The sequence below is a fragment of the Chamaea fasciata genome, unplaced genomic scaffold (assembly GCF_029207755.1).
Source record: "Chamaea fasciata isolate MVZ Bird 193981 ecotype frontalis unplaced genomic scaffold, bChaFas1.0.hap1 SCAF_1, whole genome shotgun sequence".
Taxonomy (NCBI): domain Eukaryota; kingdom Metazoa; phylum Chordata; class Aves; order Passeriformes; family Sylviidae; genus Chamaea; species Chamaea fasciata.
This window is the reverse complement of record NW_027094086.1, coordinates 62,673,167-62,698,485: the sequence shown is the minus strand read 5'-3', so window position 1 is coordinate 62,698,485 and position 25,319 is coordinate 62,673,167. Positions and strand designations below refer to the sequence as shown.

Here is a 25,319-nt window from a genome sequence, read left to right as displayed (position 1 = left end):
CTCAATGGATATAGATATTAAATTTCCACCATTTACATTGATGATTACAATAATACACTGCTAGCTTCTGCAGCCTGCGTGGATCCATATTTTATTATCCCAACAGCAATCTCAAATCACCTCAGCTGTGTGATACATGCATATCTATAGTGAGATCCACACTATGACATGTTTTGTTACTGGTGGATAGAATGAAACTTGTCTAGACATCTAAGGAAAGAACACTGAAAGAGCTGTTGCCTTTCCAAACCAGTGGCATAAATGTTGTTTAAAAATCTTTTCAATAGCACAATGAACAGCCTTTCCAGAAGATGATCTGCAGCACATTGCAATTCACTACTCTTTTATCCCTTAATGTATCCCACTGTGAGTGGAAACAGTAGTTAAACCTCTTAGTGGCAGCACTGTTGCAACAGAAGGCCACAGGATCTGCACCCCAAAGCTCATCAGGCACAGGTATTATCTCTTGGTGGGATGATTAATATAACTAGAGAAAAATGAGACTTTTGGGGCACACACAAGGAGCTCTTCTGAAATTATTTCCAAGCTAAAAACAAGCTGAGAGGACGTGCTGAGAGTTTAATTAAAACATACTGGTCAGACCACCTCTGAAAGAAAAAGCATTTGGTAGCTGCTCTGCAGAGAAGACTTTAATGAGGGAAAAGGATGATAAAGGGGTTTTGTCTACAGGAAAAAGAGATGGATCATTGATAACTCAGGGAGCAGTTGCACAGGAGAGAAAGGGAGGAAAGATTACCATATGCCAAAGAATTGGTATAAATGCTCAGACTCCAGTGGCCCAGCTGGAGTTAGAAATTTTAGCTCCCAATCTCATCTTTGAAAAGCAACCAGTAGTCCCTCCAGAATCAGGACTGACAGATCAAAATCACTCTTCATGGAAACTGTTCCAGCATCGGTAGTTGTACCTTTTATTTTTCTGACTTTTGTCTTCCAGAAATTCCCATGTAATTTCTGAACAACTTTGCAATTTCATTTATCATTTTTATGTACCGATTAAATACAAATATTGTGTACTGCTGCCATATAAGACATCACAGAATGAGATTGCAAAAGTATTAATTTTATACTCTGGTCATTTTTGTTTCCTCAGACAAAATTTGAAGAATCTCACTGAAGGGTGCAAAGAAAACAAAATAAATGAGCTGCCTGGAGATTACATAAGCACAGGTTAGAGAAATTTTGCTCTTACTCACATATTCCAACATTTCCAGAATACCAGGCGTTAGGACATAAACCCCAAATTACATGTTTTCCTTCTCCTGCTTTCTGAAATGCAATGCTTCCTTATGTAAATAAACCCATCAATTTCTCAATAGTGTGTCACATCTTCTGTTATGATGTTGATTTCTAATTTGTGTCTCTGCAGATCTTGAAGATTTAAAATCTGAACCATCAAGAATGTTCTACAAAGCAGTAAAGAACTTCAAAGTACAAATGCACAAAAATGTCCAGGTCATGAAGGTATACCTTTTCCTGGGAATTGACAGGTAAATCAGCACAGACAGTATGGCCTCAGGAGCAAAATCCAACTTTAAAAATAAAGTTTAAAAATAACACATCGTGGAGCAGACTGGTTACATGTGTATTGCTGTGGTCAGCATATCCTGGTACAAATTATGTCTGTCATGCTCTGCATTCAGGTTGAGCCTTGGAAGGGAAACTAGCTAGAGAAACTAACTAGACCACTTCAAGGTAAATAATAACTAACAGGAATAACTAACATAAAACACTGGATCTGGACCATAGAAAGAAATAATGAGAAACCATAGTAGTGCAGATCTACCCTAAGATCAAGCATTACATTTACTGTTTTTTAAAACAGAGTGAAATTAATAACGAAGTAAAATCGTGTTTTATTATTAGGTTTCATCTTCTGTGGACTTGCACTTAAAAGTAAGGTTTGCAGAGCTGAAAAGCTTCCACTAACATAACAAGTGTTCATTCTTTTTTGGCTGTGCAATGTTGTGCACCAACCACCCATGACTGAGATATGACCTATCAGCCAATTTGGAAGTGCAAGATTGTACAGTCCCCGTTACCTTTACAACATGTCCATTGCCAACCATCTGAGCACACTGCAAATCCAACACAGTGGATGAAGGAGTGGACTGGACTGGACTGTGCTGCTGGCTGGGTTTCTGCTCAGGTAAGCCTGCTGCTTTTCTTCTTTGGGCTGCAATCTGAGATAAAACATTATCTGCACTGCCGCCTAGAACAAAAAATAAAATAAACCCAGTAAAGGAAATCGTAATTTTGAAATGTTTGTTAACTCTCAAACATTCATTTTCATTTAAAAACTGACTGGATGAAGCAAGAGACAATTCCAAGGTTCAGATCTCTCCAGCAGCTTCCAGAAGAGGGAAGCCAGCCCTTCACACACACAGCTAACTTTCATACCCTTGGACACAGCTTTCATGAGCCACTTCACCATGCTGTCTTCAACAACTACCCAGTACAATGCATGCAGCTTTGGTTTTAACTGAAAATTGATTTTTACTTTAAACAAAAAAAAGTAAGCAACATGCATAGGAGTCAGTTCTATGACATGCATGGTGCAATGAGCCAGCATCCATCTGATCCACTGGATCCAGTAAAATGTGCATGAATTGGGCTGACCACTGAGAGTTCTGCAACAGATGTGAGGCTCCTCTTCCTTCATGTAGGTGTTTGAAGTCCAATCCCACGTCTGCTAAATTTACAGAAGCTTTGCTTCTACAATGGTAGGAGCGCTCAGAAAAGGTTTAATATCTTCTACCATCATCACAAACACTAATTTTTTAACTGAACCAGACACAAATTACTTTCTCATTAAAAATGGTACCTGATCTGTTATGCAGTTCTCCTCCATGCCTGCTAATTCCTGCAATGTTATTGGATCCACCAGAAGAATGGGGAGAATGGTTGAAGTTATTGGAATTTGAAGGAGATGCTGGTCTTCTTGCAAATGCTGGTAATTTGACTGGTCTAGTACCTTTGCTAACAGATGTCTGGAAAACAAAATGAAAAGTAATTTGTTCTTTCTTGATTGAGAAAAATAAAGAGCAAACTTCAACTGCTATTTTATTTATCCCAAGTTCTGAAACTTCCACTGAAGAACAAAATGGGGTATCAGAAAGAATCTTCTTTTATATATACATGTACACTAAATATATACTTATATAAATATAGATCACTGAATACATTTATTCAATGAAAGAAATTACACAATATTAAGCCATGAATTCTTCTTAATGTTTGGCCAACAGAAATGAACATATATGATGCACCTGAGATATGATATACACAGTATTATGAGCAGTGGGGAAGAAAAAAAATTATCACATGTGAAATTTCTTTCCTGCAGAATCCTGGCTTTGTCTCTCGCATCTTACAAAACAGTTACCAACTTCCCATCCACCATATCTCTGTTTCTCACAAACTAAGCTGCAAGAAGTGATATAAACTTTCTCTCCAGCAGTTGCACTTTTATATTCCCTGCAATCTAAACAGCCAGCTGCACCACTTTATTGAGTTTTATTAACTGAGGGACCACTGATCTAGCTACACACTACCCAACTCCTCAGCCACATCCTTCTTCATTTCTTTTGCTTTTACACCATTGGCCACTGCCAGTCACTTGACATATGAGCTTTTGCAGCTCAGCTTCATGTTCCTTATCCTGTTGCTCAAGTCACTTCTTCCATCTCTGACTTACTGTTTCCCTCCTTCCTATACCCTCAGCAAGACCTTTCTTTCCTCGCAGAAGGACTGATGGCCAGTCCTCCCCTACTTTCCCTGCTCCTTACTTTATACACATGCCAATTATCCAGTTATGTTATTACAACCATCTTTTTTGGGATGATAAACACTTACCTTCCTGTCACTTCCCTCCTAATGCTCTGCCTTATTTCACTTGCATCACCTCAACTGTTCTTAAGCTAACACCCACTTAAAAAAAAAGGAAAAGAGAAAAAATTCCTCCTAAATGTCTACATTGTCCCATTTCTAGAACTCACATTGAAACACAGTTCTGGACTAGCCTTCTCTACATCTAGCTATTACAGTCTACAGTTAGGGGAGTAAGCACTTCTCTTTTTTCTCCAGCTATGAAAGAGAAGGCTGTCAAGGTTGTTTCATTTCCCATCTCAAGACAAACCATGTATTTTTCTTTTGGTTTGCATTTTTACTGAAAACCCTGTAGAATCAGGCAAGCTCTTTCTATACTAGAAATAACCAAGACTTTTTTCAGGTTTACAGTACTTCAAATTTAAAGCTGTGTGCTTTCAAGTCCACTTGATCACTACTTGCTACAATTTTACCTATTGCTAATCTTTCAGAATATTATGTCTGTATATTGATCTTACTGATATTTCTTCCCTCCTGCTCAGTTCCTAAAAACTGAGCAATTTTCATTCTTTTTTTCTGTATCTGGTCTTTTTCCAAATCAGAGAAGTTTCTACCACACTGTTTGTGGTTCTGGTTAACAGCAAAAAAAACCCCACCCAACAAAACAAACAAACAAATAAATAACCCCCCCACCAAAAAAAAAAAACAAACAAACAAAAAAAACCCCAAACAAAATTAAAAAACCCCCAAACCCCCCAAAAACCAAACCAAAACAAAAAAAAAGTTGTTTCATTTCATACAGAACTTTTGTTCTATTATGTTCCTTCCATACGGATGTGCATTCTTCCTAAGCATCACTGCTTAAAAGGACAAGCCATTGGTGAGACAGTGGGTTAAAAGTAATTTCTAGTCAGAAACAGAGTGGCTCACAAGTCAGCAGGGCCTTGGCATAACACAGTATTTCCCTACACATTCAGTTTGCTTACTATATCAGAGTTCCCACTGCTGTTAAAATCATGCTTGATTGCTCTCTGTGGCCAGGCAGTTCTCATCTGTTCAGCTTTGCCATCTTTGCTGAGTCGGGTTCGGTCAGAATTCCAAAGCTCAAAGCTTGAAGGTGGTAAGAAAGGTGGTATCACTGCTTTCAGCTTGTCACTGGGCAGCCTAGTAAATGGTGCACTACTCCTTAGCTGAAAGAGGGGAACAAAGAAAGGTGGGAGGAAAGAGTCACTTCTTCAGAAAGATTACTGGAAGCTGGTGATGTAGGTTCAAAATTTTAAGTTAAGCAAAAAAGATGAAAACACATTTAAACAGAACAGAAATGAGACACAAAAGTACTATTTGAGAAGTACAACACATAATAACAGAGAGAAACCAATGAATATTGTGGCACCCCTCAATATTATGCTTATTCATTTGATACAATGAATATAGTTCATTAGGTGGCAGGAACCAACTCTTCCTTTATTGGGCTAAATATTGCTCAAGTTGACTTTAACAAGAATAATAATCAATTTCCAAGGAAATAACAATGTAGTCCTCCCTGTATTCCCAGACAGGATGCCTAGAAACAGTGAGCAACTGCATGTTCCTGCTGTATGTGTACTGCAGAAAGAGACAAAAACACCACAACTGACTTTGCTCCCTGGAGTTCTGTCAGTCAGTCATATCAAAAGTTCTTACAAAAGAACTCAAACTTCTTACAAAAGAACATAAAGATAATAACCAGCCAAATTTAATGACATCACCAGGGAGTAAGCTGCAGGGGAATATAAAGCTACAGCACAGAAGAAGAAGAAACAGAATAACTCAAATACACCTCCCAAACTAAATACTTAATGGCTGCCTCTATTAATAATTTCACACCTCCATTCTGTCATGTTCCATCCATGTTTTCCTCAATTCATACTGCTTGTCAGCAACTAAGCAGCTGTTCCATCTATTTTACTATTTCATTGCTGATCAAACAAAGGTAAGGGTAACTCTTGAAAAAAGTCAGTACAGCTTCCGTATCACACTACTTTTAGTACTTCCTACTCTAAGAACTACTGGTGTATCAAAGCCTGTCAGTTCCTGTCTAATGACTATAAACAAGCTCTTTTTCTAAAAGTGACTTGGACACAAGGCAAAAATCTGTAAAAATTATGGGAGCTACATGACCCTCTGTTCTAGGCTGAAGACACCAAGAACACTGCAACATACCATAGTTGTCAATAATTCATCATCCTTTCCTCCTTTTGCAGTGTTTGCACCTGAAAAATACATTAATTATGTTTTATTGTTTATATGTTTCTAAGGATAGCTCATTGTTTTTAAACAATCAACAGCTTTACCCTCAGTAAGCACACACTGTGAAGATTTCCAGTGGCACTGTCATGCTCCTCAGCTGAAGTTAACCTTGCATTGCAGACACTGGGGGATTTTCATGGAGAGGTGTACAATTTCAGTACATGCGCTTTACAAGTTGGGCTTTTCCAATTTATCTTTCTTCTCAGAATTACTTATTTATTTGTTTAAATAAACTGGTTTTCATTACATGAATTAGTTTATGGAAAATACTAACACTTCTCAGTGACCTGTCTGAATTTAATGGTGTTTACTAAAGAATAGTAACATAGTTATACAAGTATTTTCCTGCTTAAATGATGCTGCACTCAGCAGGACCAACAGTGAGTATGAACATCTCTCTTTCTACAGACTACAAATATGTTACATTTTTTCACTTATATTAAGCTAAAGCAGAACTAAACCAATAAATCAGAAATAGTATCATCCTGACTACCCCACAAGAACTCATTTCCCACAAGACAGCTCTGCCTTTACCACTAGCTTTGTTATTTGTGTTCCAAGCTGTAGCAGCATCAAGGTTTCCAGAGGTGTCTGTATCACTCTGTGAGGCCACTTTTATGGTGGAATTTAATGACGGCTCAGTCTCATCCGGAAAAGGCACAAACTGATTGGAAGGAAATCCATGGCGCAATGTCTGAGTCAACTTCAGCTTGCGGAATCGATTGGACATCCTGCTCCACCAGGACTAGATTGATAAGAAGACACAACAATTTAGTTCCAACTAAAACAAAAAAAGAGGAAAAGGAATTATAATTAAGCAATCCTTAAGCAGTGACAATTTTACCAAGAAGGTTTTGAAATAAACTAAAAGGCAATGTTAAAGTGGTTTGCAGTTACCAAGAGAATCCTTCACCATAATTACAAGAGAATCCTACACTATGTGTAATAATTATCTCTTCCCTTATTTTTCACCTGGAAAATATTTTAAAATGTTTTTCCACATTATCTAGAAGGCCTAAGTAGATAGAAGTATTACGGCAATTTGAATACGAATTTTTTGTGACTACATAGCAAATATTTAATTTTCCCATCAACTTCCATTTCACCACCAATTTTTACCCTCTCTGGAATCCATGAGTGGCATCTGTGTTTTCTACTTTTTAGAAGTGTGCATATGAGCTTATGTAATCACCATCAAAATTTCTCATCAAGATTTTCAAAATCTGTGGCAAACTGGAAGAGTTCTGATAGTATTCCTGTCAAACTAAAGATCCACAATGCATACAGTGCTGCTATACAGATAATTTAAATCAGATTGGAAAGACTAGAAACTGAAAAAGAGCAAGGCAAGGAAACAGCAGCTGTGAAAACAACATAAACCTTAGGACTACATACCTATAACCTCTGCCCATACAGATATCAGATATATGGAAACTGTTACGCAAAAGGACTGTCTTTGCTCAAAATAAGATTTATTCAAATATTCACAGACTTGCACATTCTTACAGGCAGACAGTGCAAGTTGTTTCAAATCTTTAGCAAGACATTTCTCTAGACTATACAACCTTTATGCCATTTGCACCAAAAATTATGTGGTTTCTAGGTAAATCAGATTATAAGTACCTTCTGATTATTTCTTAGTAAAGTTTCTCCTTCCCTTTCGAGAACACTTTTTTAAAAAATTCATGTTAAAGTGACAACATTTCATCAGGGTAACTTTAGGTGATAGCAAATCCAGGCAACAATCCCTTCTCATAATACATATTCTGCTCTCTTCTCAGTATTTAATATTTTTCAGCTACTCACTGATATATGCCTTTGCAACTTTCTTATACTTATCCTCTGCATATTAAACCTTGTAGCAGTAGATCATTAAAATATTTTAGATCTGCACAGAGCATTAGAATGTATAGAGTTCTCAGACCTCTGTATCTCTTTGGTGTCACAACTAATAAAGATTTACATTACTTTCAGCAAGAAAGATTTGATTTAAAAAGGCAAGAGAGACAAACAGCTCTGAGAAAGCAGTAAAACCCACAGTTCCGCATTTATTCACCATCCAACAGGAACTGGAAGTTCATCTAGTTTTAACAAAGAGTACAATGAGCTCACAAAAGAGAGTGCTTGCACTTCTTGGTTTTGGTCACTGAAGCTACCTTGCTTCTGTAAGAAAGATCACTTCTAACTGCCCATCATCTCTGTTACTCCTACTCACAGTGCTTCTGCTTCCTTAATATACACTCACACCACAAATTGCCCCAAAATGGAGTAAGTACAGCCACTATGTTTCCCAGCAAAAAACTCCTGCTCTCTGGCAAGAAAATAATGACACTGGAGAGCTTCATGTTGTCTTTTGGTGTTCATAGTACGATGGTCTGATCTCTGGAGTTTTTAATTTGCTGTTGCAGGAGTTTGCAGCCTCTCCATATACCCATACCACATCACACATGTACAGAAGCTGCAATGAAGGGCTTTAAATAGACTGAGGCATTCAAGTAACAAAAATCCATTTCTGGTTAAAAATAGTGTCTGTAAAAAGACTGGAATCTAGCAGCAGTGGGAGAAGGCAACAGTATCAAAGAACTAGAAAAATAGTGTTGCCATTTCAGAAATACCTTAGACATTTGTAACAGCACTAGGAATTAAGAAGGAGATCTGGAAATCTCTACCCTCAAACAATTTTAATCTAAAATAGAAACTGAATGTGATAATTCACACTGCTCTGATACTGACATTGAGCCTGTAACTTGCTGAAGAACAGGCAGGAAGAAAAAAACAGAAATAAAATTTTTGCATGTGGAAAAGGGACAACTTTGTTTTTGAGGCTGTTGGGAGGAAAGGGTTAAAATCAAATAGAAGGAGAGAAGGGTTTCTGCTCAAAGTGACCTTTCAGCTGGGAATGCTAAAAATGTAGGTGTGGAAGACTCCATTTATTATGCCTAGTGTTGTTGACCCTCTGCCTGATTGGAGAAGTAGAATTCCTGTGTAGAGGCAGCACACTCGAACAGGACAGGCAGGAAGCCCTCTATTATAGGATGAACTAACCCTACCGGAGCCTGGGTCCGTGTGTATGTCTCTGGCACCCAGCCTTGTCGTTGAGGTAACAAAATAAATCTTGCATTTTTGCTATGGCTAGGTGGTTGCCTTGGTTACCCATGTGTTGATTCACACAGAGGCCATGAAATGGTGAGAAACAAAGCCGTTAACAGCTCTTGTGTGATAGAGGTGAAGAATGAGATCATGAATATCCACTACATTATCAGCAGTGGATAATGGATTAGGGTTATATGAACAAGGGCCCATATTGTGCAAAAATTAAAAATGAAAGAAACACATTACAAAATAAAAAGTCTACTAGTTAACGACAAAAGTGATCAAAGAGGTGACTGAGAAGTGTTTTTTTTAAAAAACACTTCAAAAGCAGCCTACCTGTACTCAGGTATTTTAGTATGAATACCATCAACAGGAGGAAGGCAGGAAATATGTGCATTTTCTTAACAGAGTAAGAGTATTTAAATGAGCTTACACAAATTAAAACCAGATTAGTTATAGGCAATGTGACCTCTGAAAAAATATCGATTATCTTCAGTATGGAAGAAGTTATAGAAATCAAGCAAAAGACAAATATACAATCACTGAAAAAGGAAAATCTGAAAATTTACTGATCAAAATGCTTAACGTGAAAAATCATAACTGAAAAAACTTTGTATGCCATCACAACTCATAAGACACAGCCAGCATAGGTTTGTTGAAAATAAATTCTATCAAATTAATCTCTTTTTGACAGAGTAACGAGCCAAGTGAGCAGAAGGGAGGAAAAGCTGGAATGTAGATTGACTTTAATAAAGCTTTTACTGCTACTTCATGTAGCATTCATCAAACAATTGAGAAAAATATGGTTCAAGAATCACGTAATTGTTATGACATTGCCCCCCAGCCAGAAAATCTGAAAATACCATTTTTACCCTTTTTGAGTATTTGTAGGAACAATAAGATATATAAGATACTCATGATCAGACAGGCTGATTAAAGCATTAAGAAGTGATGGAAGAATGGATTATATAGGCTTCCAGGTTATATTTATTATAGAACTATACAGAACACAATTTCTGCTGAAAAAATGCTTGATTACGACTAGCAAACACTGTAGTATTCTGTAGTTTTGAGTTTAAATATTTCAATATTCCAGAATATTAAATTTGTGTCAATACTTGTGTCTATATCCTTATCACTGACAAATCTTTTTTTTTTTTTTCACCTCACAATCTTTTATGACCCTACCTCAAGCCTTTGTGTCATAACACTGCAAGGGTAGCAATCCAATCCATTGTTGATCTGTATTCCATAAAGCCAAAGGCTAATCCGACAGTTTTCCATCTAAGTAAAATAGGTCCATCTAAATTCATAATGAAGTTGTATCATACTGAATAATAGCATAATCATATGAAAACAACCACATGTTCCTTCACGGTTAAAACTGCAGAACAGATTTGAGCTGAAGCAGAACCTTAAATGCTCTTTAAAATTCATGCCAAAAATAGCCTGGAAATTAACATGACTTTTTTCAAGATCCTAGTAATATTTATCCTTAAAAGAAGACATCATGGACTCCAGGAAATTCTGAGGTACACCATAATTGAAGATTATTCACCTAAATAAACTGGTGCCTGGAAATAGACAACAATGGCAACAACAACAAAACTTTTTCCTTCTTTTCTGAAAACAGTCAATGAAAATTGCAGTATCTATGTTTAGTGGGCATACACTTATTCTGACTCCATGTTGTTTCCCACTGGACTACCACCAGTTTTGAGTTAAGGATACAGCATGCCAGAGGACATGACAGCCTGAAGCGCACACTCCTCTACAACTCTTCATAATAAAATCTCTGCTATGATCTTTTTTAATTTTCAATGTCAACAGCCTGTTAACATTCATGGATATGAAGTAGCCTACCCTCTGTCCAGATTTAAAAGGAAGATAATAATAGAAATTGAGTTCCGAACTTATGAACATGGTACCTTCCACTTAATCATGAGATCTATTTCTAGGCACTGAAATAGTTTGCTTCAATGCAAACTCTTCCCACTGCCTTGCCACCTGAAAAAAAAGGAAGCTGAATATGTGCTACGCTCCACAAAACCAGAGTACACTGTCAACAAGGAATTCAGAAACACACAAAACTCCCCAACAAACCTAGTGACATATTAGATCCAAAACACTTCTTAGCAATTGCTTTCTCTGCTTATACATTACAGGAATTAATGAGTTTTTATCAAGAATGAATATATTTACCTTTAGGCCTCCTTTGTCATCTGGCAACATTGGGATATTTAAGGATTGCCTACTTCTGGAAAAAGGCAAAGATGATCTGTTGTTCAGTTTATTCTTGTCTTTATCTACTTGCATGCACGCTGATGCCAGTAACCTTACAAGCTCTGTGTCTACAAGGAAACAAATTAGGATTATGTTTGGCCTGTTTTGCTTTTCCAAATTACAACCAATGCACTGACACTTTCCCTGTAAATCCCATATAAATAGCAATTGATCTACCTCTCAAACACAAAGCAGATGAACTCCCAAACCTTCTTTCTTTCTTGACCTACTTTTCCATGCCTTCTCCCCACAATGTGCGCTGCAGTCTTATCATCTCTCTAAAGGTATTTATCAATATAAATAAGCATGGTACTCAGCTGGACTCAGTAACGTGCGACCAAGAGAACTGCCTCCTCTGGTACTTTGTACAAATTAAGAACAATATTGAGATGCTCCCTTTTCTCACCTGACACAGAAGACAGTAGAGAAAAATGAATATTCGTTCTTCAAGCGTAGGTTGTAAGTAAAAGTTGAAAGGTTGGTTGAAAGTAAATCCCAAAGAGAAAGAAGATGTTCAGCCTGGACAATAAAGGGACTGAAAAGAAATGGTAGGAATAAAAGATGGACAAAACAGAAGTAAGAAAAAAAGTAAGAGGACAAGAAAAGAACAAGCATGACAGGAAACAGGAAAGCAAAAATTGAAAAAAAAAAATCTGTAAATCTGCATTTTGTACAGGAGTCAGATTTTCCGAAACGCAGAGAGACTGAATGAAGTAGCAAGACAAATTATTCTGTCACAGAAGTTAGTTCTAAATTAATTCCCTGTATTTATTGTCTAAAATGTTGTACTATTAGTGATCTACTTTTGACACCGAAAATAATCTGCTAGTAACCAAGACCACCATAATGTGTAAATTCAAAGACTTCATTAGCAGTAATGGGTTTTTGGCTTCAGATAAATCAATTCAGGTACCAAGGAAGGTTAACAATAACAAATTATATATGTAAAACAAATTGTAACAAAAATGAAATGTGTTTCGTTCAAGCCTCCCCAAAGCATGCTGCCTTGTCCTACAGCACTCCCACACAAACAACCTGAACCCTGAGGTGTGATTTATTCTCAGCCTTCACAGAACTAGTGGGAGGTTCAGCCAGGAGCTCCCTCATTCTGTTCCTACTGCACTCTCTTTGTCCTAACCCTCTGCTGCTCTTTGCCAAGGGGCAGTTTCTAGCTCCAGCTCATAGCTCTGTTCTAATGACAGTACAGAACACCAGGGCCCCCGCAATCAAACGCCACTCAGCTGGCTCTGGTGACACAAACAACACAGTTTTCAAGCATCTTCAGAACCAAAGGCAAGAGGAATGCACAAAATCTGTTACCCCATAAATGTATACACTCATTTAACCAATTAACTCAAACCCTACCACTTTCAGACAGTGTCCTTTCTTGGTCCAGTCCAGCCTGGATATGAGAAGATACTTCCTAGCAACTGCAATATATTTTCTAGATTGGAAGGAATGTATACTTGTTTATGTTGTACATTTCTCCAGAGCATTTTGAAATAGCATACCTGGATCATTCAGCAGCATTATGAGGTCAAAAGCTGTGTATCCATTTTTTGCACGAAGGTTAACATCAGCTCCTTGATTTAACAAATACTTTACAACATTTTTGTTTCTTTAAGGGAAGAAAAAAAGGCATTGATCATGTTAAACAAGTAAATGAAGAAAGATGCCCCCAATACTCCATTTTCAACCATTTATAACATCATTCCACAATCAGAGATCAGTTTTACACATTCTACAACTAACTTAGTGTAAAATTTGTTCACAAGCTCTTCAAAAGCTCCCATGAGTCCTTTGTCAGTCACTGTTTACTCACAACAAATTACATTAATCAACAAGCAGAAAGTTAGCCTTAAAATCCTAATTTGAATAGTCAGTTTCTTAGCTGATCCTTTGGAAGCGACTGCAGTATGTTGCTCAACACCTTTCCAATGAAAGCCATTAGTGCCTAGGGCAGAAAAGCAGATGGAATGACAAAGGACATTTCAGTAGTCATCATATGCCATTGCTAATACTTCAATGCAACCTCATTTTCTCAACTTGCACATTAAGTAACTGCATACAGAAACGCCAAATTGACTGAAGATAACTTATAAACTTCAAACAGTACTTCACCTAATTACAGCTATAAATAATGTAATTGAGAAGGCACATTATCACTTCCCTGAGGTGTTTAAAATGCAAAAACAATCAGCATTAAATGTCAACCAACACAAACACCTCCAACAAAAGTTCCTCAAAGCTAGCTGCATAAAAGACAATCACCATCCTGTTCCAGTTAGCCCCTCTCTCCTCTGAACACCTGAGTAAATAAGCAGGACTCACCTTGTGTGTTAAAAATAATACTTCAATTCAGCCTATGAAATAACTGAACAGACAACAAAGCTAGGGAAAATATATTTAATACAAAACTCTTGAGCAATGACTGACCTTGTATAAAATCAAACTCTGACATGCATCAGCGACACAGAGAAAAAACATTCTCAAGCACCAACAGGTAACTGCAAATTCTAATAATGAAGCTGAAAAATGGATCTCAACATCTCCACTTCAGAGCATCATTTCTTATACAGATGACATTTCCACTCCTGAACTCGCTCCACACAAAATCAACCTGAAATGGAGGAGGACTGTTACTCCTCTCTTCCAACAAATATTCTGCTTATTCTCATCACAGCTCCTCTGTGTATTTCCTATTACTTTTCTCTTCTTCTTTAAACTATCATCCCTCCATCCTGCATTCCAGTCCTGCACCTTGAGAGCACACAGAGACACAAATTTTTAGTGCCTCTAGCTCAGGGACGCCTTGCCTGCTCCCTCCTTCAAGCCTGAGACCCTTCACACTATTGGTGGTCCAGAGGAAGGGTTAGCTGAGGCTCTGTGGAGGCCAAAGATTTCCAGATGTTATGAAAATTTGCAACTCTCCATGCTAAGAAAAAGGCTCAGATGCAAATTACAGAATTACAAGGATAAGTACTTATGCACATGAGGTATTTCACCCACACTGGAGCACTCTGAATGTGGCTTTACACACAGGGCTCTTGTACACTTCAAGTGTACTCCCACCACTCGTACTATGATTGCTCATCATAGTAAAACTTAGCACAGCAACTGTATTTCTGCAGTATCCACACTGCTCTTCTATTGATCCAGATGTCCCTGGAGTCAGCCTTGCTGTCATTACTCACCTATGACACCAGATAACACGGTGAGGGTTTCATAGATGGCTGTGATGCTGGGATTATCTTGGGTGACTAGGGGTATCTTTTGTCCCTTACTGATAGCTCTAAGTTCCCAAGAAGTCACACCCATATTTCCAGGGCTGGGATGTCCTTCTGGTCTTTTCACTGAGCCAATGTCCTCTAGATAGCTTTACTTAAGCTAACTAATACCAAAGACACCTAAAATTGCACTACCTCAAATGTTAAGCATATTAACAAAATTAACAAAGTTTCATGACTATGAAGACTGATATTAGGGAATGGAATTTTCATCACCCAGTCCTCCAGTAAACTGAACAGTCAGTATCTGAACACATGCAGGACACAGCTTTGTGTGTGCTTCCACAAACAAGAGAAGTACCTGAGTACCAGCAAGGGGACATGCCAGCAGCCCCGCCCATCACTTTGTGCTGGCTGCTTCTATTCCAGCTGTGAGCTGGGTGACTGCTGCTAAGTGAAGCAGCTGCACCAGAAAAACTGATCTTACTGCAGTTCTGTACAGTATCTGTCACTACTGTCAATAAAGGTCCCAAGAACTACTTCAGAAAAATTTCAATTGTCAAAGGCAATGACAACCTGACCTCCTATTTTTCCTCTTTGTTGCACTTGCATAGTCCAATGAGATCTGCTGACTAAAAACAAAATCTGGTGCAGAATACATGCATTTATACAATTAATGCACTACCACTGAAGAGAACCTTCACCTTGCTGAGGGCCTCATCTACAACAATGAGGAAAAGTTCACCTTCCTAAGCTGAATATCCTGTATTCAGACAGTGCTAAGTGTATGACAGATATCACAAGTGAAGTACCATCCAGGGAAATTTCTGAGGTCTGACTCCTAAGTATCCACTTAGATTTATGAAGGAGCTTTATAGAAAATGACTATTATTTTGGCTGCATTTCCAAAAAGTCTTTGAAAACTAGAAGGCTGAACATAGGAATGTTTTTAAGACTGGAAAATGTGGCACATGGAAAGCTGATGGCCTTGAAGTTTCACAACTTCATCCAGGCTTACAACCCTGGCAGGAGGGGTGACTGTATCTTTCACAAAACTGAAAAACACCAAAGGATGGAAGCAGAAATCTGCACCAAGGCTCCTGGGGGCTGCCTCGACCAGCATGTTCCCAGTACTTACTGAGCTTGCTTCAGGTTCCCAAATGATTCACTCATTCTAAAGTCCAAACATCACAGAATAACCTGAGTTAGAAGGGACCCCAAAGGGTCACTGAATCCAGCTTCTGGCCCTGCACAGCACCATCCCCAAGAGTCACACCATATCTCTGAGTGCTTTGTTCCAACACTCCTTGAATTCTGCCAGGCTTGGTGCTGTGACCACTTCCCTGGGGAGCTCATTCCAGTGCCCAAACACTCTCTGAGTGAAGAACCTTTTTCTAATATCCAACCTAAATCTTGCCTTGACACTTCAGGCCATTCCCTCAGGTCCTGTAACTGATCACCACAGAGAAGAAATCAGTGTCTCTACCCCTCCTCTTCCCCTCATGAGGAAGTTGTAGACTGCAATGAGGTCTGCTCTCAGACTCTTCTCCAGGCTGAACAGACCAAGTGATCTCAGCCACTCCTCATACAGCTTCCCCTCAAGGCCCTCCACCATCTGTGTTGCCCTCCTTTGGACATTCTCTCATAGTTTAATGTCTTTCTTACACTTTGGTGAGCAAAACATGATTCAGATTTGCTCCAAAACGCTGAGGGCAGCACAAGAGTCATGAAAAACTGAGATCATGAGTCTCTTAATTTCTTGTAAGACCTCTCTGCTTCTAGAGTCAGTATCAAAAAGGACTTTTTCTATTGGATGTGAGAAAAGTTAAACTTCTTTACTGATAGACACAAGAAGAGCATGTATCTTACCCATGGTACGTGGCCTGCATTAGTGCTGTCCAGCCATGAACATTATCCTGTTTATCAACATCAGCCTTTTTCTCAACAAGGAACTGAACAAGGGGCAGCTGTCCAGTTACAGCCGCAATCATTAAAGGAGATGCACCATCAACATTGGTAATATTAACCTGATTTGGATCTTCATCAATGATCTCTTTAACCAGCTGAAAGTTTCCTGCAAAACAGTAATAAAACATAACCTTAATGTCAGTTAATTAGTACATCTTTCCAGCCCACACAAAGTTGCATGAGGCACTGTATTTTCCTCATTTTGTCTACCTGGACACTTAAGGTACAACCCCATTACAATATTATTTTCCAAAATGAAGACTAAGGAAGGCTGTGTGAACTGCAGTGCACCCTGCACGTGAAGACACAAATAGGGAATATTTCTATTAAATTGCCATAAGATGATGTCATGCAAGGAAAATTGATGATGCTGAGGCACCATGAGTTTTCCTTCAAAGATCCCTATTCCATTTCCACAGGCTGCAATCACAGAATCAACAATTTTAGAATCAAAGCAGGTGGGTAAAAAGGCACTCTAAAAGGTGGTGGAGGCCATCCCTTGCCGTAACAAGTAGAATAATGCCATCTCACACTGACCCATAAGTTCCTCTTACAAAGATAGTTCACTGATTCTAAAAACCTTTACTGGCAGAACTCTACAACCTCCCAAAGAGTTTATTCCAGTGCTCAACTTTCTTATATTTCAAATGATATTTTTCTGCCTCCAGTATTTTAATTACACCTCCAACACAAAACTTCCCTACTCCTTGCTCAAGAGTAAATTCATTTGTCGTCATTTGTCATCTTTACAGTTCTTTAAAAGTTAATCTAATTTTCAGGTTTCCACATAAAGGAGCTGACAGTCACTTGAGTTCTTGTCTAGATTAGGACAAGCAGTATGAAATACTTTACTGAACATATTTGAAAAAAGTTGTGGGTTTTTTTTCTAGATCTTGAAGTAGGATCACTTTTAAAAAACATATGAGGCAGTCAGGATTACTTTAAACAGAGAACTTAAGCTCACCTATGTCCTGTGTTTTTCTGATGTCCTATGGCAGGCAAAAGCAGGGAGGAAGATAAAGGGAAAAAGAAAATCTCTGTGACTGTGTGTACCACGACCGGAACAGGGACAAGAACAAGCAAATCATCAACTGCCATGCAAATGGAAAAATTTTCACCTTTATAAAACCTTCAGATGGTAAACTGCTTCATGGCATAGGCTGCTTTCAACTCAGTCACAGGCATGAACATTTTCCTTGGAAAGTCGGTGAGAATCCCAGACAAACCCTGCAGCCACTTGAATGCACTCACTGAAACTCTCCCACCAACTCCACTCAGCTAATTTCATGGAACAGGAATGCTAGAAAAGCAGAGAACTACTTTTTGCATGTTCCAATTTGGTAAAAGACAGCAGGTGGCCTTTTTAACATAGACCCAGAGCACAGATGTGTTAAACAGAAACCCTGGAACCTACAGAGACACCAGAATTTACTTTGAACCCTGGACACTCCTGAAACTAATGAGTTGATTTTTTAACAGTGCTGCCATCCATAGCCGAGTAAAAAAGCCGAAACCCAGTATGCTGACCAGTATTCATTTGGCGCCTCCTATGATACTTCTTCTGACCCAGCACTAACATCCGTAAATCTCAAAAATCACAGAAGTACAGGAAGGGCACATGATCACTCTAAAAATCTAACAGACTTGAGGCTTTCCCAGGAAGATGTTTTGGTAGCTCATATGTGAAAAGTGGGACCAGAAAAATCATGTCTCCTGTGCTAGCAAACAGACATGCTCTGAAGTTAGAAAAACTAGACAGTGTGGAAGAATCATGGCAGTACTTACCCAGTTTCAAAGCATGAAAGACATCAGGTTGCCTCTTTTCTGCATCTGAAAGAAATACAAACATTTCTACTGGCAATCCAAAAAAAAAAGGCAAAAAATGTTAGTAGAATTTTTATAGGAAAAACTATTAAAAATTTAAAGTACTATAAAACATATGTTTAGGCATACATTTAATAAGAAAAAGAAAGTATTGACAACTTCTTTATTACCTTTGGGAAGAATGACCTACCTGTATGGTTCACATTGCAGAGCTAAAGCTAGAAACTATAATAAGGCACCAGCACAGGCTTTTCAATTTTCATTCTCCATCAGGAAATTGTATTGGGAAACTCTTTTGTTTCCACCCTGGAAGTCTAAAATACCCACTAAAGAACTAGAGTATGGTTCTGTGGTCTGGTAAAATCCCCTGTATAACAGTGTAAAATCAAATAGTATGGGATTATTTTGAAAGGTGACTCAAAAGGAATTTTTTACAAGCTGCTCCAGTTTTACTTCCTCTTGAGTATTTCCAGGTCAATTTGTAAAGGTCACAAAAATAATAGTGTCAATTTAACTACACAGCTTGGTACTTATGAATTAATATTCTTCAGCTCCCAGATAACTATGCCCATAATAAGAACTGTAATTATTACAAATTGTAATATTTTGAGTGAAGAATCATTCTTTTTACATGGCTTAACAGTGCTCTGAGAATTCTGATACTATGTAAGATGAGGAAAAAATAGTGACATATTTTTCGCCTTCCACTCAGGCCAGAAAACACTGTCCTCTATTTTCCAAATGATTACGGATAAATTATTACTACAGAATCAATGAGAGCAAAATCACAAAATTTTATGGAAAACAAGGAGACACAGAGATTTTGTGAGCCCAAGTCTGGCATTTTTATGAAATACAGAAAAGGTTTATGTACACAGCTTGACTCCAAAGGAAGTCACTTTAATATGCTGAACAAAAGCTATTACTGAAAAGCCCAAACTACTCCAAGAAACTCTCATTTTAAGACCAGGAAAGAGAGTGATGGGGTCTACATTTTCTCCTGATTCAGAAACTGCTCTTATAGAAGGAACTGTACATATGAGCCCACCACTGTAAAACAGATTTCAAAAGACTAGTCTAGGAAAGGACCAGGCTTCACACTTGCCATGTATGAAACCTGGAAAGAGAGGCAGCTCCAGGGATGCCAGAAGGAAAGACTGCCATCTGCGTAAGCCTACGTAAGGACAGGGACAGAAGACAGGCAACACACAAGCCCTTCCAAGTAGTTCCGATTTTGCTACTGAGATCAGCCATGGGAAGAGAGCTGCTTTCTCCTAGGAGGCAACTCACCCTATCTATGGCAATGGATCATAATAAAAGTCCCTTTTTTCCTGTCTTCCGTACGACAGAAAGAATCCTTCTCATTCACAGGATATTCAAGACTCCAGCGCTAGGAGGAGACTGAGGTATGTTCAGAAACCAATGTAGAAATTTGTGTGGATGAGTAATGTTTTTACTCCCCTCTCTGCCCAAATGAGTTACTACCCTCCCACTGATGGAAATTCCCCCTCAGCACAGGTGACAAACATTAATCTGCTTTAAAGCAAGTTCAGTCTCCTCACCTAAACGGAGTCCCTCAATACTTTAAGTTGCACAACCACAAAAGGTTTTCAAGATTCATGAGGATAACTCTGCCTCCATATACATCCTGCACATACAAACACATGGACACTAGTGAATCCCATGGATCTCTAGGATTCTGTATATATGAGTCTGTATACTGTAACCAACCAATGTCTGTTCCTCAAGAGACTGGTCATGAGCAAACATTTACAATGAATCAGTTCTGCCTGGCAGCATGGCAGTATGAAAGCTCTAGAGTTCCAACTTAACCTGTAAATAAATATCTGAGTTAACAACTTCTCTACACCAGAAACAGATGTCTGATTTTTGTTCTTACTTCTTCAAGTACAAGGGAACTTGACCTGCAGGAATGACACCAAATGTAGACAACAGTTTTGGACATGCCCACATGGCAGTGGAAAATGATCTTTCTAGTGCTGGCCACATCCTTATATTTTATAGCAAGCAGTCCAAAGCTGGAAAATCCAGCTCTTCCAAAGCCTCTAGTTAAACACCTCCCAGTGTTGGTTTGCATAAATATCATGAAAAGTGTCCCCAAAACAGCCACATACAGACAGGAATCTTATCCTGCTAACATGGAAAAAAATCTGCTGGTTAGGCATTCATACCTCAGCTGAAGTAGGTGTGCCTACTCCAACATTTTCAAAATCCAGCTGCAAATTACAAAGAACATCACGCCCACACAAAATAAGCTCCTCAATTTCTAAATACGCAATCGGAACTGCAAGAAAGTGAAACAAAAACAATAACATTCCATACCTGCCTGAGGCCTGATCGTCGTGAGAGATTCCAAATAGTCCTTCATGTCCTTGTGTTTGAAGCCAACGGAGATTTCAAAAGGTGTTTTATGTAGTACATTCAAGTGATCAGGATTGGCACCTTTCTCCATGAGCTGCTGTGCCAAGCTCACCTTTCCACTAACAGCTGCCAGCATTAAAGGACTCCAGCCCATCATCTTTAGAGAGTAGTTACAATCAGCTCCCCAGTCTAGCAACAGATGTACCACTGCTTCATGTCCATGCTGAGCAGCTGCCATCAGTGGAGTGATATCAGGAAGGTCGTCTCTGCTGCTGTTAAGTACATTTGTGCTAAAATGGTCATAATTGTCCACAAAAGCTCCAGATTCCAGCAACAATTTCACCATGCTGACGTGACCGCCTCTGGAAGCCATTGTGAGGACACTGGCCCCTAACTTGTTCTGTGCATTGAGATCAGCACCATTCTCCAGCAAGATGTGGGCCACACTTAGATGTCCAAACCTTGGGAGAAAGAGATAAGGAGGAGAATTAACACCTCGGATTGCAAAAACCAACATAAAAACTTTGTTACCAAATTCACCTATTGACTAATACGTACGCTGTGAGGGATCACACACACCTCTCTGAATGTGACAATCGGCATCTTGCCGGAGGAGAGCAATCATCAGCTGAGGACTGTACACTAAACCATTCCGCATGTACCAGTGGTCATGCTCATAAAGCAGGCACCTACTGAAGAGGATGGTCTGCTCAGGCTAGCAAGATGTCAGCCTCATTTTCTGTTGCAGGGCACCATGAACCAGTGTTACTTTCATCCTCTTATTTCCACAGCTGCATCACATTAACAGATAAAAAGCCAGTTTTTTTCCAGGGATCTTTATTAAGTACCCTCATTACTATTGAACAACTGGAGTAAAACTGCAGAGTCAGTGCTAACTAAGGAAAAAAAAAGACTATTTTATCAACTGAAGAGTCAGTCTTTTATATTTCATTATCTCTTGTTTTCCAGCTGTGAATCATCAATGAACTCCCACAATGGAAGAAGACTCAGTGAATACAGATGTGCCCATAAAGCTCAAAGAAGAACACGGTGAGTGGACATCACTGTTGTAAAGTTAGCTGAACTACCCTCAACACCAAGGGGACCAGAGGTGACCTTTAAGAGAAATGGCTTATCAGCAGAACGGGACAACTGGCTATGTGAATGGCCTTCCCTAAAACAATCAATGGAAAATATTCTACTCCTCAGTCAGACAGACAAGCATGGGGAAAGCTACACAGTTCAGCCCCACACCAAGCACCAAAACTCAGCAACCAGAAAAATAATTTTAAGAAAGTAGGGTGCTTGAGTTGGCTTCCAGCCCCATATTCCTTCCTGATAGTTGGGGATACCCAGTGCATAAGCTGACACAAGCAGACAGCCAGAACAACCACAGATTCACCCAGCCAGAACGCAAAGAGTAAACTGATTTGTCACCTTTGTGAACCTGGGGATCCCCAAAGCAACACACAGGCAGAGATAGAGAAGCCGGCACCATTACCAGGTAGTTCATGCTAAAGGACCAGTGGCCTGCACTTCACACAAGGCTTATCAAGAATTCTTCCTGTTGCAAGGTCACTTGAATGATTTACAACCCTCCTCAACAGTCTTGTGGTCTTTAACTCATCCCTTCCAACACCCAGCATTGTGATGATGAGCATACAGGGACTGGTAAAGGGTGTGCCATGGTGCCTTGTGATTCAACTGTTTGTTGCAGATGCTTTGTCAGGCTTGTGCCATGATTTCAAGAGACTGCTGTATTACAAGGCTAAATTAAAATTGTATAATATCAAGTATCTTCCAACAACGAAACTTGGCACCAAACCCTCCTTGTGTGGAATATCTATGAGAACTTGGTCAGAGTACTGAACTCTGACACCAGTTTTACCAGCAACCCAGTTTTGATATCACTTGACTATCAGAGGCTCTGCTAGTTTGCCAGTAAGCAAAAGACAATTGTGTAAGGCACACACCCAACCAGACAGTTATCAGTGAGAAAATGGCAACCCCATATTTTAATAAATACAATACCTTGACAAGATGTGTGTGTGGTGCTCCTGTTGCAGGTGTCATGCACCACTACATGTACATTGCAGCAAAGCAAATGTTAGTTGAGAAAACCCCAAAGAATGCTACTAACCACTAAAGCAACCATGAGCCCCAAAGTCCTCAGCCTCCTTCCAGAAAGTACACAGTTGCAGAAGGATGCCTCTGGAGCCTGTGTACTCCCTGGTACCCTTCACTGCATCACCTCAGTAGAGCCTGCAATCCCTGCACATGGTTAATTTTATGCATATATGCTACCTCCTATTTGCAACAGAGCTAATCACAGCCAGCAAATTAAACAGCTATGTAAGTCTGAAGCCTACCTTTGCACAAACACTGTGTTTCCTTTCTGGTTATCCATTAAAAAGAAAAGAGAAACATGCTCTTCTACTTTACACTTTTCATCAATTTATACAGTACTTTTCAAATGTTAGCCAGTAATTTCTTGAGATCAGTGAGAGGGTTATAGTCATCTGACTTTATTGTTTTCAGGGAATGAGCGTATGGTTTTCATTAAGGGAAAAAAAAAATCTAAAACTGTTTCTACGACTTTTTTCCTTTTTTTTTTAAACCATCATAAAATAACCAAATTGTTGAACCTTGTCTTCCTTCTTCTTACTGGGAAACCAGCTGAATGATTCATACTTTGGGAACTTTCTACGGCCATTAATTGAAAAGAGAAATGTTGACATTGAAATAGATTCTTTTCTTCCAAATATTCTAATAGTATGAAATTAAAAAAAAAATCAGAACAACAAAAAACATTTCTTCTCTTGATTAAGCAGTCAGTTACGAAAGGACAGCAATGCCCTCCAACCCTGCAAAACACACCTGAGAGCCCAAGTTGTGCTTGTAGGAATAAAGACAAGCACCAACACCAGCATTAGCAACACGGGAACCTCCCGCAGTCCAGGAGAGGAAGCAAAGGAAGCATCACCAATGCAGAAAACAACTATTTTGTCACTAAAAACCCTCAGCCATTATCTTTCCTATCCTCCAGCAAGCCACCTGGGCAAACATGGGCAAGTCAAGTGAAACTAATTGTTTCTGTTCGCTTCAGCATGTTTTAAGTCAGGCATAGTTTTCAACAAGTAAGACACACATACAAAAAAAAAAAAAAAAAAACAAAAAAAAAAAAAAAAAAAAAACAAAAAAAAAAAAAGGAAAATTAAGTAAGGCTACGCACATGTACCTATTGTCACAGAGGAAACCAGTGTTTTGTGTTTTCGTGTTCACGTTATCTCCAATTTTGCACTGGCTTAACCAAGAAATAGAATGCACTGCTTAAAAACTACATTCTTAACGTGAAAAGTTTCTAATGCCAGGACGGCACTGAGCCAATTCCACACCGGACAGCCCCTCCCCACCCAGGCCGATCCCCCCGGGACAACTCCGGGCTCCAGCGGCAATGACCAACCGCGGCTTCCAACATGGCGCCCGCCCCGTCTCCCACGCTGGCTCGCCCGGCGCTCCCGGGCGCCCTCCCTCGGCCCGGGGACCGCACTTCGGAGGGCGAGGGAGCCGAGCGCCCGCGGCAGCCCGGGGGCGGGGAAGGCAGCGCCTCGGCGGCCCTCCCTCCCTTCCCCGCCCCGGGGCTGCCGCCGACTAGGCCGATGCTCCGCGGCGAGGCGGGACGGCGGTCGGAGACCCTGACCTCGGCCCTTCGGCCCTGCTGCCTCCCTCTCCCCCGTACCTGGCCGCTTGCATGAGGGGGCTCCATCCGTAGTGGTTGCTGCTCTGCACCGAGGCGCCCTTCCGCAGCAGGAACCGCACCAGCTGCTCGTGGCCTCCCGCCGCGGCGAACTGCAGCCCCGTGTTGCCGGCTTCGTCCGTGCAGTCCACGGGTACGGCGGGGCTCGGCGGGGACGACGCTTCGCCGCGGGGCTCCGCCGCCGTCTCCTCGGGGCCGCACGAAGAGGAGGAGGGGGCGGCGGGGCCGCCGCCGCCGGGCAGCCCCAAGAGGCGTCGGGCGGTCTCGCAGTCGCCCTGCTCGCAGGCGCGGAGGAAGAGCTGGACCTGCGGGGGCACCCCGCACTCCCCCATGGGCAGCGCTGCCGGGCCCCGAGCGCCTCGGCCGCCCGCCACCGCCCCCGCTGCCGCCGCCGGGAAGGCAGCGGGGAGGAGGGGACTCGGCCTGCAGGAGGAGGCCGGCCCAGGGCGGCCGCAGCGCCCCGGCCGCTCTCGCACGGCGAGAAGGGGGAGCCGGGCTGGGCCGCGCTCCCCGGAGCCGGCGGGGGTTATCCCAGCCTGGGCCGGGGGGTCTCAGCGCCTCTCCCGCCCCGCTGGCAGCCCCAGCGGAGCCCCCTCGCCTCGCCCAGCCAGCGCCTGTGTCCTCACGGCTCCCGCCCCGTTCGCCAGGGC

At 40.5% G+C, this 25,319-nt stretch overlaps 1 protein-coding gene across 2 annotated transcripts in view; it reads right to left on the bottom strand.

Annotated features, from left to right (window-relative positions):
* The window catches only part of ANKS6 (ankyrin repeat and sterile alpha motif domain containing 6), a 38,754-nt gene extending 13,735 nt beyond the window's left edge, over positions 1-25,019 (bottom strand). For both annotated transcript variants that reach the window (XR_010721241.1, XM_066184964.1), the window contains exons 1-11: positions 24,652-25,019; positions 20,874-21,373; positions 18,492-18,536; positions 16,608-16,812; positions 13,023-13,129; positions 11,431-11,579; positions 6,670-6,880; positions 6,049-6,098; positions 4,833-5,036; positions 2,843-3,008; positions 2,061-2,230 (exon numbers count right to left, since the gene is read on the bottom strand). Coding sequence is in view for 1 of the 2 variants with exons in the window: in XM_066184964.1 (XP_066041061.1) it covers positions 2,061-2,230; positions 2,843-3,008; positions 4,833-5,036; positions 6,049-6,098; positions 6,670-6,880; positions 11,431-11,579; positions 13,023-13,129; positions 16,608-16,812; positions 18,492-18,536; positions 20,874-21,373; positions 24,652-25,001 (2,157 nt within the window). In the remaining variant the exon portion in view is untranslated. The remainder of the gene's footprint in view (positions 1-2,060; positions 2,231-2,842; positions 3,009-4,832; positions 5,037-6,048; positions 6,099-6,669; positions 6,881-11,430; positions 11,580-13,022; positions 13,130-16,607; positions 16,813-18,491; positions 18,537-20,873; positions 21,374-24,651) is intronic.
* Between the last annotated feature and the right edge of the window lie 300 nt (positions 25,020-25,319).